At 40.9% G+C, this 18602-nt stretch overlaps 1 protein-coding gene across 3 annotated transcripts in view; it reads left to right on the top strand.

Moving 5' to 3' along the window:
* LOC309694271 (MAGUK p55 subfamily member 7-like) overlaps positions 1-18602 on the top strand; it is a 30438-nt gene that overhangs the window by 3980 nt on the left and 7856 nt on the right. For all 3 annotated transcript variants that reach the window (XM_082514212.1, XM_082514213.1, XM_082514214.1), the window contains exons 5-13: positions 381-461; positions 5429-5563; positions 7376-7457; positions 7603-7688; positions 8841-8918; positions 9576-9772; positions 9870-9928; positions 10332-10385; positions 17222-17395. In XM_082514212.1, the coding sequence (XP_082370338.1) occupies positions 381-461; positions 5429-5563; positions 7376-7457; positions 7603-7688; positions 8841-8918; positions 9576-9772; positions 9870-9928; positions 10332-10385; positions 17222-17395 (946 nt within the window). The remainder of the gene's footprint in view (positions 1-380; positions 462-5428; positions 5564-7375; positions 7458-7602; positions 7689-8840; positions 8919-9575; positions 9773-9869; positions 9929-10331; positions 10386-17221; positions 17396-18602) is intronic.

Raw genomic sequence — 18602 nt, forward strand, 5'->3', positions numbered from 1 at the left:
CACAGTCACTCGCCGCCTCTCCACTTGCTGCCGACGGTCAAGGCTGCTCTGTTTTAGCTGTCACCACAGCTGTCGTGTAGCCTTGAACATTCAGAAGTGTTCTCTTTTTTTTTCCGACAGTGACTCGAGACGCAAAGCTAAAACAGGAAACAGACAAATGGCTCACACAAGGATGAGAAAACTCCCCGTGAGGCAAACAGGGTTTTAGGAAAGTGTCTGAAATAACGACAGCACTGACGTTGTGTCCGGCAGATATAAATTTCATGAACCTTTTATGCGTTTTTGCTTGTTCCCCTACCTGAAAATGTCACAAAAGCCTTAACATAAAAAGAGTACCTCTAATTATAAACATCCGACCTCTCCCTTCTTCCCTGTTCCAGTTGGCAGAGGAGCTCATATACCAGGGTTGGAGAGAGGAAGTCAAAGAGCTGCTTGCCCTCATTTCCAAACCCCACTTTCAGGTAAAAATATTTCCTTCCACAGTGACATGTTACTGTAACTTCACATGTGTCAAGCTAAAGCTTCCCCTCTCCTGGGCCAGTTATATAGCATTTTTAGCAAAGGTAATATATATATATATATATATATGTGTGTGTATATATATATATATGTAGCGGTTCCGAATGACAGCAATATCAGGAAGAAGGAACACGAGAAGCTGGAGAAATACCAAGGGCTCAGAGAAGAGCTCGAGAGGATGTGGAGGGTGAAGGTAACGGTGGTCCCCGTGGTAATCGGAGCACTAGGTGCGGTGACTCCCAAGCGAGTGGCTCCAGCAGATCCCGGGAACAACATCGGAGATCCCTGTCCAGAAGAGCGCAGTCCTGGGAACAGCTAAGATACTGCGCAGGACCCTCAAGCTCCCAGGCCTCTGGTAGAGGACCCGAGCTTGAAGGATAAACCGCCCGCAGGGGCGTGCTGGGTGTTTTTTTTTTATATATATTACCTTTGCTAATAATATATATAATATATATACAGAGGTAAAGCGTGTCATCAACATGTTGATCCCATATTTTTTATTTTCAGCAGAACACAGAAAACACAGCAGAGATAATGCACCATTTTAAGAAAAATATTAGCTCAATTTGATTTTGATGGAAGCAATGTGTCTCAAAAAGGTTTCCCAGGGACAAATTTACCACTGTGAAACACCCCATCTTCTTTTAACTACAGTCTGTAAATACCTGGGAACTGAGGAGACAAGCTGCTGGGTTTTTGGGAGGGGAATGCTGTCCCATTCCTGTCTGATAGTGATAATATTCTAGCATTGTCTTGGATGAGAGTATATGTTGTTCTAAAACCTTTCAGCATTCATGGTGCAAGCTTCCAATTCCATACCAGAGATGCAGGCTTTTGAACTGAGAGCTGATAACAAGCCAGATGGTCCCTCTCCTCTGTAGTCCAGAAGAATTTTGAACCGTCTGACCACAGAAAGGTTTTCCTCTTTTCTTCGGTCCTTTTCAAAAGTACCCGATAGAGCTTTAACCTGCATTTATGGATGGCATAGTGAGCTGTGTTTACAGGCAATGATTTCTGAAGCATTCTGAGCCCATGCAATGCCTGTATATAAAATGTCATTGTATCTACTCTGGTCAACAGCATCCACGCTTCGTACTGATGTCCACAATTCCATTTATATTTCTCTCACAATCCAGGAGCACCTCCAGAATTATTTCATATGGGAGGCACTTAAAATATTGGGGTGGCACACTAAAAACAGAATTTCCAGTTTTGTTATGCTGTTGGCAAATATAGGTTACTTGAAAAATATGGCAAAAAAAGAGGGGGGAAAAGAATTATATGCCTAGTTAATTTCCAGCTATTAAAGTTGAGCGGTGGCCAGTGGCCCCCCTGACCCCTCTTGGTGCGCCCCTGTCACAATCAAAAAAACAAACAAAATCATTTCACTAGTACATATGACATCCATCTAGGACCTTCTTTTAACAAGGTGTACAAGAACTTAAAGTTAACCAGCACAATTTTACCGTGTACACCTTGTAAAACTAGCAGTAGAAAAATTAAAGAGCTTAAAAAATCTGCCGCGTTATCGTTCTCTCTTGTCCCTCCCACTCACCACTTCCTGTTCTTCTAAATCACAGAGGAGGAGACTACTCAGCAATGATTATTTTAATAGAAACGCTTTAGCGAAATTTATCAGTAGACTTTTAAATGACCTTGAAGGTAGTAGTAGTATAAGGTAACTCCCAACTCTTGGGGGCGATTGTGGCTCAAGAGTTGGGAGTTCGCCTTGTAATCAGAAGGTTGCCGGTTTGAGCCCCGGCTTGGACAGTCTCGGTCGTTGTGTCCTTGGGTAAGACACTTCACCCGTTGCCTACTGGTGGTGGTCAGAGGGCCCGGTGGCGCCAGTGTCCGGCAGCCTCGCCTCTGTCAGTGCCCCACAGGGTGGCTGTGGCTACAATGTAGCTGCCATCACCAGTGTGTGAATGTGTGTGTGAATGGGTGGATGACAGGTTGTGTAAAGCGCTTTGGGGTCCTTAGGGACTAGTAAAGCGCTATATAAATACAGGCCATTTACCATTTATAAGTGTACACAAACATAAAATAAATAAAAGGAAAACAGACAGAAATCAATATATGATCCCACATGCTTCTGGTGTTGTCATTTTGATAGTTTAAACATTTCTTATGTTTTCTACGCTATATTGTAAAAAAAATCATTGCAATCTGTTTTATTTACATTTATTTACGTTTTACATGGCATTCTGACTTTTTCAGAATTGGTTAAAGGCCTGTAACACTATGCCAGTGCACATTCAGCAGTCAGCCAGTATATAAGCTGGTGAAGAGCTGCTCTGTCAGTGAGTGGGACAGCTTTGAATGGTTTGCCTGAGGATGAGATGAGATAAGATGAGTCTTTAAGCAACCAGTAAGTAGCAAGTGTTTGCCTGTAGCAGAAGTGTTTTCCCTTTGACTTGGTTAAACATCTCCTTTACTTTTCAGGATATTTTAGCTTGTGGTCCTTTTGTTTGGCTGAAATAGCACTGCAGCAGACTCTGTGAGTCGAGTCCTTAATGAAATATTATTTTCTCACAACTCACTCTATTTGGCTTTTTCCTTTCCTGGTTATACTAATGTTAGTCCCCTCATCTCCTAGCCAGGCACTTAGCGAACAGCATGAAAGGTGTGTATAGTGGTGGATGTGGTTCTAATATGCAGTGCTTTGAGTATAAAAGTGCTATATAAGTAAAGCTCCATTTTTAGGATGCATTGTAAAGAATTTCATGTGGTATGGACGTCTGTGATTTGCAGTGAGCCATCAGGAGCCCAGCCACTGGACCTGTTTTAATACTTCCTGGTTTGTCTTGCTCTAAAGCTCTAAAGCTGCAATTGTTGCAAATGTCGTAACAAGAGACAAGATTTCATATTTACCCAGCACACCCAATATGAAACATGGAAATCTTTAGCTGCTGATAACTTTACACTTTGCTGCAGAGAGATAGATCAGAAAATCAATACTGCCCTCATGCCTGTCTTTTAACAGCCAGTTAGCTTAGCTTAGCAAGAAGGCAAAGAGTGACCTAATTGGAGATGCAGTTAACTTGTTTTATTAGAAAAAACCGACACAAAAAATGGAACAAATATTCATTAGAATAGTTTCTTATTTTTCCCCATTTACAGTTTTTATCTTATGCTAGTAATTCACAGCTTCTTGCTATTTTCAAGAGCGATAGAAAAGAGGCTTCAGTCTTATCTAAGTATTCAAGGAACTGACTCTTTTTGCTAAACACAAACATTACTTGAACTGTGAAAGGGTGCATGTTTCTTCCACAAGGATTTTCAGATATGATGATGAAATATGAGACGAAATGAAAAAGCAGCCAAAAAAACTTGTTGCTTTGTTCACTTCTGTCTCAGCTCTCCAGCACCAAAGATTCAATAGCAACAATGAAAAGTAATTGTGTACTTCTCAGTAATTTTTTCCAAGATAGTTGACATTAAAATTGTAGCTGACAGCTCAATCTCCGTTCATGCTACAAGCACACATATACATTAAACGACTTACACTATATGTTTCCTACAATCCACTCTTATATGAGTCACTCTAAGTGGCAAATTAATCTGACCGTAAAGTTCATTTTTAAATTGATTACACCTCATCATTCTGCAGCTGAGAGGTGCTGACATCTATTAACCACACTAGCACTGAAGCTAATCTACTCCCGAGTTATGTTTATTAGTGTGCACTCATATAGTGGTCCACACTCCTCAAACGCACAGTTCCTTCTTTCGGATCTGCTGACAGTCATTTTTCAGATGCACATACACATACACGTAGCATACGTACACAGCGCATATGGTTTTCCAGTGAACTGCAGAAGTTGTGGCTTTTCCTAATGAGGAGCAGAAGCCAGCCGACAACTAACAGGTTTGTTTGAACAGCCCTAATGACCTGTTTGTTCTTGGCCACAGTGCACGGGCTCGCACATACTTATAAGAGACACTGGGTATAATATCCTGTAAATGAATGTTTGTTTTTTTAAAACCTGTCTGTGAAAGTGGCCAGAGACACGTTGCTCACTCATTGGCAGCTTTTGAGCAGAGTAACTGTTGATGGATATGCGGATAACAAGTAGACTAACTGACAGATGGATTGGCTGATTATTAAAATTAAGTTGATGAGCACATGTTCCCCCCCTCTTCTCATTCTTTCATATTACAGTAAATGACCTTCTTGTTTGGAACTGCATTTTGCACAGGCTCGCAGAGAGAGGGATTAACATTTATGCTGTGTGTTGCTTTTCAGCAAACAAAACCGGGGATTTCACACTGCCAAAGCAACCATATCAAAAAGAATTTAAATGAACTGCCTGGGTATTGATAGCAAGTCAAAGATCTATTCGCTGGGAAGTGATCCTTTATAAGATGCGCGATGTTTGAGCTGAGCCAGATGGCTGCAGGCAGAGCCAGTGTTAGTGATGAGGGGGAGCTGCTTTCAGGTGGCCCACAGGCTGGTGGTACATTCCAAACTAAATCAGGCTGACATTCCAGGAGGAAACTGCTGCCTCTGGATTAGGTAAGTGTATTCGGGGCGAAGCTTGGCTGTCAACCTTTCTAAGACTACGCTTTACCTAACAGATGATCTAAACGTGTAAGCTGGTGACATTAGGGACACTGGGGATAGCGGGGACAGCAGTTCTACTGCCTACCTAAATTCAAACTGGACAAGTTTTCCAATGACACCTCCAGCATTTGTGCACAGGCTGAATCTGACAGCAGCTTGACAGCCTGCATGCCTCATTATGTTCAGAGTATGTATGGCCTGGGACACTTACAGAGGAGTATTTCTTTTCGGTGCATGTCAGATTGATTGGACTCAGCCCAGTGTATTTCCAGGATCCCAGAATGCAAAGTGACATTAACTCAAAGCTGAACACCATCTTGACTGTTTTTTCTATTCCTTTTGCAGAGTCTCCTGCATGTCCATGACGCTGTAGCTCAGAGAGACTTTGAGCCTGTTCTGCCACCCATACCTGATGACGCACTGGAGGACGAGGAGGATTCGGTCAAAATTGTCAGTTTGGTCAAAACCAAAGAGCCTCTGGTCAGTACAGTCTGCTCAAAGGTCAGGTTTTAAAAAAGAAACCGACAGAGAGAGAGCCACGATGCAGCGGTTATGTGAATCTTCATTTAACTCTTAGCAGCGAAACAAATAAACACATTTGATACAACTAATTTCCAGTGACAGAGGCCAGAGGCCAGTTACAAAAACGTCATGCCGAGAAAATGAATTCCTTCTGTCTGTGCTGCGTGCCAGCTTGTCTCTAATACGGCCTGCCTGGTCTCAGACCTCACGCAAAACATAGAGAAATGCAAACATTTAGGTCAAAGCTACCATGTAACGAGGCGACTGTGCCTAAAAATGCGCAATTTGTCCAGCCACATTAACTGACACACACGGGCAATCCAGCGCAATGAGCACATCTAATAGGTTGAAATTTTCTCCAGGGACTGAATTCATGCTGTGTTGCTGAACAGCGTGACTGCTAAAGCAGCGTATGCCAAGGTGTAGCGGGACGAAAGCCTTTGACAGGATCATATTTGCCTCTAGGCTGAAACATAAGGCAGCTTTCCTCAGCTCAAAATTTACAGAGTCAATTCTTCCACATCTCTTTTGCCATATATCTGCAGAGACGAGCGGCACGGTTCCAGCATTGTTGTGCAGATGTGTATGGTGTGCAAAACTTGTGTGTATAAACAGCAAAAAAAAAACAAAAAAAAACCCTCTTAATGGCATTTTAAAGCCGTTCTGCTCGTTTAGAATGATTGTTACTGATGAAGATCAACTAGTTTCGAGGTCTTTAATCAAAGCTTATTTTCTCGATGGTATCGGAATGATTCCCCGTATTCAACATTCAGCCATTGTCAGGTTTTTTTTTTTTTGATATTTCCTGGATCAAGTGAAACGGGGCAGGAAACCAGTAAAACTACAAAGCGTGCATACCTCTGCCAATGCCACAAATCCTCTAAATTTGTTATTATAATCAGTTTTTTCAGTTGCTTCTGGATCAAAATCTCCATAAAGTCAGTGATTGATAGCAGTGGGGTTCATATGGCAGGGTTTTCCCCCATTCAAGTACGCCCAGTAGTTTATTAGAAAATAGAAGAAATGTCCTCAAATGCAAAGTGAAAATTTCTTTTGAAAAATCCTGGATCTACATCACAAAACCAGGCTTTTCTATTATTTCGTATTGTTGCTTTACTTTCCAACAGATGTCAGTGAATTCTAATGGCAGCTTTCTGAGATATCTCACTAAGCAAAAGACAAACAAACAGCGCAGAAATCCCAGCGATGGGTTTAATTTAAATATGTTTTCAGGATAAATATGAATGTAATTTACTTAATGACGGACATTTTTGCTTTTGTGTGTGTGTGTACTCCTGTGTTGGTGATTGAGCTTCCAAAAGGCTCTTCGGACCAATAATGGAGAACATACTTTTGTATTGATCCCAAAATTAGATTGGAAGGGGACTGACCTTTTTCTGACATAGCCTCTTTGATCAATCCAACATGTTTTCCAGACAACAGGGTTACACCCGAGCATGAGCTGATTGTAGTCAGCTACATAAGATGCTCTTTCCATTGCGATTTGCTCCACATCAATAACATCTGTTGAAAATAATGCTGATTTGAATAACCTTTTCCAGCGCTTTGTGTGTTACATGAAGGCAGCCGCCTAAATGGGCCTGTCTTGATACAAATAACCTTCCTTGGAATCAGGGGACTTTAAATAAGAAGCTTGTCTAGGCCCTAATAAATTCAACATGTTACTTTCACTCGCCATCGTTTGACCTCTTTGCCTCTCTGCATCTGCTCGTATGCTTGTCCATTCATTCACTAATCACTGTCCTTAAGGGAGCAACAGTTAAGAGGGATACATCCACCGGGGCTATTGTTGTGGCGAGGATCATGAGAGGAGGCGCAGCTGACAAAAGCGGTAAGCTGATAGACTCTTGATTGCAAATATGCTTCCTTTCATCCTTGCTTACATTAGGTTGCAGAAACGCTGTGATTGTACATTTCCATGTTTTAAAGAAAAGCATGAGGTACAGGTTTCCATATTAATCTCCAATGCTTTGAAGGCCTCATCCATGAAGGCGATGAGCTGAAAGAGGTGAATGGAGTCCCACTAGAGCACAGGAAGCCAAAGGAAATCCTTCCCCTGCTGGTTAGTCTCACATGTTTTTTCTCATTAAGCCACCAAAACCAATAAACCTTTCCACGTTACTTAAACTTTCACTTCTGTAAAAAAATTATTGTTTACCTAATTACAATATTTCTGTAAGGTTGACCACATTTTTTGGTTTTGAACAGATTACAGTAGCGTGTTACTTGCCTAACACAAGGCTGGGTTTGTGAACTGGAACTCTTTGCTCTGTTAGCCAAATGTGTTAACACCTGCGCTATCAAATAAAGAGAACTCAGCTGACAGTTAGCTAAAACATCATGTGCCATCATCCTGCCATTCCGGCCAGTTCAACAGCCCACTAAAAAGCAGATAATCTTATGGGGTCCAACCAAACTCAAATATTCAGTCTAATGAAAATACAAGCGATGGTGATGTAAATATTTTGAAAATTTTATTCCAAAAACATAAACAACACAGGCTATTTGCAATAAATTGCTACCCAGTCATGTGCAAAGTGTTAAGGCCTACTTGTGACACCAACTTCAATACAAGAGCAATAAATCTAGGTTAGAGTAAAGAGCAATATCACAAGCTAACCACATTTTTTTAACTTTTCTTTGAGGTAAAATTTTGTAGGATCAAGGCTAGAAGTATATTGTAACATGTAATGAAAAACATCTGAGTAGCCAGAACTCTATAAATCTTACTTAAGGTAAAAACACGAGGAAAAACTGAGAAAACATCAAATGCTATCACATCAATCATGCTGCTAATATTTTGATTTCTCTCAGACTGTTTACAGTCTTCATCGGTGGCTCTATCTTCAAATTCATTTTTTCCTACTTTCAATTTAAAGTGAGATTTATTTGTCAGTAAAAAAACAAACCACAACAAAATGTTTATCTGTTGCTACTTTGAGCAATAGCTAGCTTAGCTTAACAGCTAGAAACAGGACGATGTAGCTAGCTAAAATAATACAAAAGTACTGTGGTGATTGTGCAAGCCTAAAAAATAAAGAAGTATGCCAATAATTAAGGTTTAAAAATGCATATTTATTTAATGTTTTAATCAATTTATTGTTTAAGATTTTCACAGATCCAGGCAATTTGTTCCCCTTGTTTCGACTGTTTTGTGTAAAAATATGAAAGAGGTACCTCAAACTGTTGCTTTCATGCCACTGTGTTTGTGCAGGCTCGCTCTAAGGATGAAGTCAGGTTCAAAATTATTCCTGCATACTCCAGGGAAGAAATGTCAACAACTAAGCAAAAGGTACAAAGAACATTAACCATAACACTCGTGCTAGTGTGCGTTGTGCATGGACATTAGCATGCGATGCGGCTGCATGGAGAAAACTGTCCACCTGGTTTCAGTAAAAAATGTATGAAATCAGCGATATCTCGTGTGTTGGGTTATATTTTGTGTTTCTGCCACAATGCTGTCACTGCTGCTGCAGGGTTCTCAAGAAGTAAGCACAGATCAGACCATCAAGGATAAGATGCTAACGTCATTACAACTTACAGCTTTTTATCATTTAAACGTTTAAACTGTACTGACTCAATTTAACATCAACAATGAATCCCTATCTTATGTGGAAAAATTCAAGTTCAACAATCTTAGCTAGAACTAATTGTAGGCCATCTTCACCACACAGAGTGTATGTCCAAGCTGGAAACTGTTAGAGCAGCTAGAGAGCATTTGCAATGGATTAAGACAAATTATTTTCAGTGATTGTGGTCATTTCTCAAAACTGACACCGACATATGCGAAGAAACACCAGCGCAGTCCATTGCCAGAATACAGAAGTTCGTGAAGCTGCTGTGGAAAAACAGAAATGTGAATAAATAAATGAAAAAAGGCATTGTGTGTTTTCCTTTCACCAGTTTGTCTGCTTGAAGGCTGTATAATGCCATAGTTTTCTTTCCTCAGCTGTTTGTGCGAGCTCTGTTTGACTATGATCCCAATCAAGATCCTAGCATTCCATGCAAGGACGCTGCAGTCACCTTTAAAAGGGGTGACGTCCTCCAGATTGTTAGCATGGAGGATGACACCTGGTGGCAGGCCTGTCACCTCGAGGACAGCAACGGTGGAGCTGGGCTCATCCCCTCGAAGGAGCTGCATGAAAGGTCTTTTTCCTGCTTTTAAGTCACTTGACTTTAAAATTCTGAATGGACACACCTATCCTGCTTTCATTCTGCCTTTCTTTTTTTTGGCTTACTACAGAAGAGTCGCTCTACAGCGACCCAAAGCTCTGTTCCAGCCTCAAAGAGTCAAGCCACCAGGTGATGCACCCCTTTGGCCCATAAACTCACCACACGCGAAAAGTATAAAACGTTTTCTATTAAGCTATTGAAGGTCATGGTTAATGGTCAGGGTGACCCCGGCCACCCTCCTCTTGTACTAACTTCGATTGTTTTGTCCACATGCTTCATAGAGGAGGGGGAAGGTACTGTCAGTTACCATATGCTTTCGAAACCTTACCTTCAGAATAATTGTCATGATGTAATGAGTATGTTTTGGGTTTTGGTTTGGGGTTTTCTGTTTGTACCTAAGATGTAACGTCTAAAACCAAACTGGCCGACTAGAGCGTGCTTTACCTTTTAATTTCGAAGATTAAAGCTTTGTTAATGGTTGTTAATGGTTCTCCTTTTTTATCTGTGATTTCCTTTCTCCTCTCTCTTCCAGTTTTTCCAGTCACGGAGGATGCAGACTATAGAGCTATAACAGGGATCCATGTTGGTAAGATGTTTGACTTGTCCCACTCAAATCCCACTAATGAAAAAGGGGCCAGACTGCTACTCCAAAATATAACTCAGGGGCATTTCAACCTGAACGATCACAAAAACACACATATTTAAACTCTGTAATAAAAACCAAAAAAGGAGACCCTAGTTGTATTTTGCCGTACAAACCAGTTCATTTGGTGATGTAGTTCTGTGGTTTGTAGATTTAGAGGAAAGGAATATAACAGCAAATGTGGTTTCAGCTGCACAGTTTATCCCATTTGTCTTGATCTCATGGATTGGAAATAATGTCTTGTGTGTATTTGCATGTGTGCATGTGAGCAGTGCAGGATGTTCATATGGGGAAGTGCACTTGTGGCTGATTGTAAAAAGGCTCCTTTCGTCTGTAAAAGGAAAGGTAATTACAGATATTGCACAATATCAATTCAAAGAGTCGTGTACAGTTAATAATGTGCATTTCATCTTATCTGAGGCCAGATTCCACCTGAGGACAGAGCTTCAGACTCTTTATTTTGCATGTACATCCTTAGTGCTGCATGCATCAAGATCCTGCATGCATCAATCAGATAAGCAGCTGAGGTATTTTGGTAGGTAGGCAGGTGGGTCTGTCTGACTGCAGAGAGATTCTATTACAACAGTACTGTGTTGCAACTTTGAAATATGTAGTCATACAACTTACTAAAGAGCTTTGTAAAGGGTGTTAGTAGAGTACTGTGTATCCATTTAACTCAAGTCTGACTGCGTGTGTGTATGTCATGGCAAAATAATGATCCATGGCACATTTTCTTGAACCGATTCTGTCACAAAGGCAGTGAGTAAAGCTTATTTTGAAACAACTATTATAAAGTGGCATCACGGTTAGCACTGATGACTCACAGCAAGAAGGTCCGGGGGTTCAAATCCAGTCTGTGTGGTGTTTACTGTGCATGTTCTCCCCAGTGTGTGCATGGGTTCTCTTCAGGTACTCTGGCTTCTTATAAGCAGAAGAAATATAAGCAGTCAAGAGGAATATATACAAAACAATAGTAAGGGGGTTGGCTGTAGCTCAGGTGGTAGAGCCAGTCACCTACTAACTGGAAGGTTCGATCCCAGTCTGCATGCCAAATATCCTTGGGCGGGATACTAACCCCATGCTGCTCCCCGATGCATCCAGCGAAGTATGAATGTGTGTGAATCAATTTTATTGGAATTCCACATGAAAGACCAATACAAAGTGGTGTACACGTGAGAAGTGGAACGAAAATCATACATGATCCCAAACATTTTTTACAAATAAATAACTGAAAAGTGGGGTGTGCGTAATTATTCAGCCCCCTGAGTCAATACTTTGCAGAACCACCTTTTGCTGCAATTACAGCTGCCAGTCTTTTAGGGTTTGTCTCTACCAGCTTTGCACATCTAGAGACTGAAATTTTTGCCCATTCTTCTTTGCAAAACAGCTCCACAACTGCCCTATGACGGCCTCAGAGGTTGTCTAAGAGAATATTGGGAGCAACAACACCATGAAGTCCAAAGAACACACCAGACAGGTCAGGGATAAAGTTATTAAGAAATTTAAAGCATGCTTAGGCTACAAAAAGATTTCCCAAGCCTAGAACATCCCACGGAGCACTGTTCAAGCGATCATTCAGAAATGGAAGGAGTATGGCACAACTGTAAACCTACCAAGACAAGGCCGTCCACCTAAACTCACAGGCCGAACAAGGAGAGCACTGATCAGAAATGCAGCCAAGAGGCCCATGGTGACTCTAAACGAGCTGCAGAGATCTACAGCTCAGGTGGGGGAAATCTGTCCATAGGACAACTATTTATTTATTTATTTATTTATTTATTGTTTCACACGTGGTACAGCAGTAATTCATTTCCCATACACAACCTTCCTTTCAATTAAAGTAACACTGTTTCCATGCATGAAAAGGAGCAGGAAGAAGAATAAATTCTTATTGACACCTGCCCCCTATCTGTGATAATACAAGTAGGCAACCAAAATTACACTCTGACAATATTCTGCACATAACAAAAAACAAACCAAACAGAACAATATACTCAACAATGAGCAATACCACTAAATATCAAACTAAAAGGATCATTTTTCTACAATTAAATTCTATTATTTTCAACTTCTTCATATTGGTTTATCATTTTATTCTTACTATTAGTCGTGCACTGCACAAAGTTGGCCTTTATGGAAGAGTGGCAAGAAGAAAGCCATTGTTAACAGAATACCATAAGATGTCCCGTTTGCAGTTTGCCACAAGCCATGTGGGGGACACAGCAAACATGTGGAAGAAGCTGCTCTGGTCAGATGAGACCAAAATGGAAATTTTTGTCCTCAATGCAAAACGCTATGTGTGGCGGAAAACTATCACTGCACATCACTCTGAACACACCATCCCCACTGTCAAATATGGTGGTGGCAGCATCATGCTCTGGGGGTGCTTCTCTTCAGCAGGGACAGGGAAGCTGGTCGGAGTTGATGGGAAGATGGATGGAGCCAAATACAGGGAAATCTTGGAAAAAAAACCTCTTGGAGTCTGCAAAAGACTTGAGACTGGGGCGGAGGTTCACCTTCCAGCAGGACAACGACCCTAAACATAAAGCCAGGGCAACAATGGGATGGTTTAAAACAAAACATATCCATGTGTCAGAATGGCCCAGTCAAAGTCCAGGGCCCTGTTTCAGAAAGCCGGTTTAGTGCAAACTCTGAGTAAGTATACCCTGAGTTAACGAAAACTCTGGGTTTTCGGTTTCACAAAGCGAGTTTAGATTAATTCTGAGTGAGTTACTATGACGACACACTCCGTGAAGCTAACCTGCCCCCTAGCAGGTTTACTTCAACTAACCCTGACCTTCTCCGCCTCTTTGTCAGAAACCTGACTGTAGGAAGTGTCAGACATGGCGTGTTCCTTCCTTGAAGAGCCAGTAGATGTTGAAGCCCAAATTCTCCGCAGAGCTCTCCGCCGGGAGAGAGTGATTAGAGCGCGTTTGGACATTTTATCATTTCCTGATGATTTCCTTTGTGAACGTTACCGTTTTTCAGCACAATCTATAATTGATTTGAATAACATCCTCAGGCCTAATATTGCTCATGTGACACATCGCGGACATCCTCTCAGTTCTGTACATATTATTTGTATTGCACTTCGGTTTTTTGCAAACGGGAGCTTTCTGTATAATATTGGTGACGCTGAGCACGTTTCCAAGGCTACCGTCTGTCGGGCAGTCAGGAATGTTACAGTTGCACTGAAACGTCTCCTGTACTCGTTTGTGGTGTTCCCCGGTCATAGACCCACAAGATTTATCAAAGAGGGATTCCACAAAATTGCAGGTATCAGGATGAACAAAACTTAATTTATGATGTGGTGATACTTGAACTACTACTTAAATTTTACATTTATTTTCAGGGTTCCCAGGCGTGATTGGCTGTATAGATGGCACTCACATTCCAATCATTGCTCCTTCAGTAAATGAAGGAGACTATGTGAACAGGAAGTCTTTCCACAGCATTAATGTACAGGTACATAGTTCCCTGTAGCATTTCAAACTAACAAATTATTTCATTATAGTAATGGATGCTAATTTGTGTTCTCTGCACTGTGAAGATCATATGTGATGCTGCCAACATTATCACAAATGTGGAAGCCAACTACTCAGCCTCTGTGAGTGGTGGTGGTGGAGGACCCCCACCTGTTTTTCGGGCCTCCACTTTTTTTCTAGTGGCCATAACGGGTCACATTTGAGCATACAGAGTAAGCAAATATGTACTTGTAATGTGCTCAGATAATTTCAATAAGTGCTTACAGAGGGGAAATTAATGTAGCCTCTAACTGCAATCGATTTACATCGGACAAACAGACCAAGCACTATGGCTCATAATACAATTACACCTCACCTGTTTGGACTATATTTTTATATTTCATTTTTACTTGCTGCCAGGCACGTTTGGGGCCTGTTGGGTTGCACCTGCGCTCACATCATGTCACAAAATAAAATGTATGAAATAAAAAATAAAATAAAATATAATAAAATAATGTGTTAAATGGGTGGAAATCCCTAGATCAATGTTTAAATTAACACTCACGCATTGACTCTGTCGGCTATGTTTTGCCATGCATGCTCCCTTTCTTTTGCAGCTGAGGCTGTGTTACTTTTTTCCCGCAAAATTTGCATGTTATCTGCATATGCTGCCATCAGAATTTCGGCCTCAAGCGCTGTAAGATACATTGACCGCGCCTTCTTTCCCTCCGTCTCCATGGTGACTCGCTTAATCTGTGCTCCACTAATCAGGGCTTTATGTATCCTCGTGCGCGCGCTTAACTTGGGGTTAAAGCAACTCCACGTTGATTGAACTAATTGTTATCAGCCTTTCTGAAACCGAATATTCCGAGTTGGACACTTCGGGGTTACTCAACCCCGTGTATCATTTTTAACTCTGAGTTTTCTAAACCGGCTTCCTGAAATAGGGCCCAGATCTAAATCCAATCGAGAATCTGTGGCAAGATCTGAAAACTGCTGTTCACAAGCGCTGTCCATCTAATCTGACTGAGCTGGAGCTGTTTTGTAAAGAAGAATGGGCAAGGATTTCAGTCTCTAGTAAAAAATGTTTGGAATCGTGTATGATTTTCGTTCCACTTCTCACGTGTACACCACTTTGTGTTGGTCTTTCACGTGGAATTCCAATAAAATTAATTCATGTTTGTGGCTGTAATGTGACAAAATGTGGAAAAGTTCAAAGGGGCCGAATACTTCTGCAAGCCACTGTAGAGTAGAAGAGTGCTCTATAAGAACCAGTCCATTTACCATTTAGAATAGAAAGGCAGGGGTTACTCAGACCATGGCTCAGATAAAGGCCCAATCTCTGCCTTTTTAAATAGTACGAACAGCAGCAGTAATCTCTGCTCTGAAGTAAAAGCTCTGAAATATATGGAGATGCTTTTCATTTGTCATATTTTCTCTTGTTAAATGACAAATATGTGGAAAAAGCTATTTTTAACCATAGTTTGTGTGTCTATTACTTGTCAGTCACAAGCGCCTTGAGTTAACTGTTTGATTTGGTGCTATAAAAGTCAAATTGAATTGAACTGAACTGAATTGAAAGTTGTTACCAGCTTTCATAATCTTTTATTATGAAATATGGTATGACCAAATGACCAAAATTTACAAAACAGACTTAATTTAATATTCAACATGACACATAATGAGTAACTGACACAGAAAGCTGTTTTCCAATACATCCAACCACAGCTATCGCCACCAGATGGCAACATCTGTGGTTGGAGATCTAAGGCACTTCAGCATTGACTTTGTTTTTCTGACCTGGAAGCTAAGTCCATGTTTTATTCTTGAGTCACAAACAAACAAATGGTTCCTCAGTGGAGAAGTCCCAAACCAGGAATCTACCAGTCCTGTCATTCAGTTTCCTTAATTGCTAACACTGAATCATTCAGTGCCACCTAATGATCTCACTGTATTGTTGGAGGGCTGTGATGCTACAGACACAACTCTTTTACACTGACCACATTGACATGAAGAGCTCAGGCCCAGCTCACAGCATGTTGTACGCTGGCCTGATACTCGGCCTTATCACTCCTTTCCCGTCACATCACACTGATCAGTAAATCTGAAATATGTTTTAGTATCTCAACAAATGTGGGGCTGGGAGCATTTTCAGTCACCGATGATAATTTGCCTGCCAGAATGATTTAAGACTGACAAATACAAGATGGCTTTGTGCAGAGCGCATTTGATTTTAGGAAATAAGATTTGTTTTTTTGCTTTGTAAAATTATTTTTTATACAGTTTGTATAACCCGCATATTTGAGAGAGCTCATCATTTTAAATCCAGTGTAAACAAAAGCTTGAAATCATATTGGTATGTTTCTCAGAATGAAGCCTGGAGAGGAAATGGATAGACATGCTTACAAAGTGAAATTATGGTTGACGTCAGAGAGGGCTTGGCACCATCACTTAGTTAACATCATGAAAGAAAGCAAGTCTGCCAAGCCCGGCCCGACCACAGTCGCATGGCAGAGGCTGGATTTCAGACAGGACAGCAGTGACGCGTGACAGACTGAATTATTGTCTCATAAATAAGACGTGTGCTGCTCAGGAGAGCAGTTGACACCAGATGGTTTCTTGAATTGTTTTCTCTTGTCCTTAATAATTCTCAATGCTTTTCCCTTTCCACTGTATAAAACAAGAGTTCTGGTCTTTGCCTTTTTTACCAAAACAAGAGCAAAATCCAGATGCAGGTCAATTAAGCCTAGATTAAATCAAGGCTTACGCAACTCTGCTGACTATTAATGTGTGAAAATGTGCTCAACATAAAAATTCTTCAGACTTGAGAAATAACTAGTAATGTTGTCGTCTTTAAGCAAAAAAAAAGAGGGAGCGACAGAAATGTTTTAGAAGATTTTGGATTCAATGGATTAAATGATGTGTATGAAAGGAAACACACAGATGATGAAACAGTATGATCAACAGACTTAGCCATAAAAACCTTTATGCTACTTCTTTAATTTTATAAAGCACAGCTTTAGTGTTATGATTCACTTCCACCAAAAAAGCCCTAAACACAGATCTTTCCCTCAAGAATACGTGGCTAACACTAATAATGGAGCCAAACTGAGAGTTAATGTTTTCAACGTGATGAGAAATATTGCTCCAAATGTTGCCGTGTTGGTTTGCTTGCACATATACATAACTGTACACACCAGAGGCCTTGTAGCCCTGCCTCAAATGAACTAACCCAAGTTTTTAGGACCGCCATATATCTACAGCTACCTTTCCAGTTATACACCTTACTGAAGAGTCCCTGTGTCTCTTTGCCAGCTGGGTTAAGAAGGAGTTTCCGACTCGGTAGAAAGAGCAGCTGTGCCAAAGAAGCTGCTCGGTTCAGGAGATGGAGCGCCGGGGTACACAGCTCAATTTGTCCACCTACCTACATAGAGGTGATCCCCTACCACAGGGAGCCAAAGGACAGACATCGAGTGGTCATCCTGGTTGGTATGTATGATCAAAAAAACAAAAAAGTGTATGGGGGGGTATTTTTAAGACGTTTTAGGGGAGCGATATGAGGCTCCATCCTTTGAAGGCCACAATTGATGGCTTCTTACGTCAAAGCAAGGCAACGAAGGCTGTCCAAATTCGAAGGCTCCTCCAGCCGAGGCCTACAAATGTGTCCTCCTTTCCCTGGGATTTGAAAGATGCATCAGGCGAATCCTTTTCAACCCACTCTATCCCAAGATTTATTGTGCATTGGTGGTTGTAAAACATTTTTTGGAAAAGAAAAATGGCAGATGGTCCAAGCAAAGCAGTCCAGGGATAAACTTTTAAAGTCAGCATTGGGTTTTATTGCATTTAAATATCCAACTGTTCCAAATATTAAATTAACAAAGAATCTTAGAAAGTTACATTTTGTCCAATTCAGGGGTGAGCAACTCCAGGCCTCAAGGTACTGCAGGTTTTAGATGTGTCCTTGACCCAAAAAGGAGCTGATTCAAATGGCTAAATTACCTCCTCAACATGTCTTGAAATTCTCCAGAGGCCTGGTACTGAACTAATCATTTGATTCAGGTGTGTTGACCCAGGGTGATATCTAAAACCTGCAGGACACCGGCCCTTGAGGCCTGGAGTTGCCTACCCCTGGTCTAATTTATCAGCCACTCACTTCCGGCCTTCTCAACCTTCCTTTGTGTCCTTTGAGGGATGGAGCCCCTGAATTTGGACACACTTAGGTGGGTTAGGAGAGTCAAAACTCAAAAAAATATTTCATTCAGATTTTGTAGAGCTATCCAAGTCCAATACCTCATTAAAAACTAAAATCTCTGTCAAATGTAATTTTTATGACGAGCACTTGTATGATGAACTAGGCAGGAAAATTATGCTTTTCTTAGTGGAATAGAAAAGAAAGGATTAGGGAGCAGTGGCTATATGATTATGATTTATATGATTCACTGACATTCCTGTCTTGGACAAAACAGCCTCTGGGCTGATTGCTGATTTTTTTTTCTAAGATGATGTTTAGTAAATGATTAAAGTCAACAGGGAGTTTTTGCTACTTTAAAGAAAAAGGAAAAAGCATTGCATTTTTTAATGATGATGAAAAACAATGAGTTTTTAAAAAAATGCTGTCATAGTTTTGGTTTTTTTTTGTAGTTTTCACTGGCACATTAATGTCCAGCTGATTCCCCTGGGTGTACAAGACTTATCT

Source organism: Aulonocara stuartgranti, assembly GCF_965226115.1.
Source record: "Aulonocara stuartgranti genome assembly, chromosome: 18".
Classification (NCBI taxonomy): Eukaryota; Metazoa; Chordata; class Actinopteri; order Cichliformes; family Cichlidae; genus Aulonocara; species Aulonocara stuartgranti.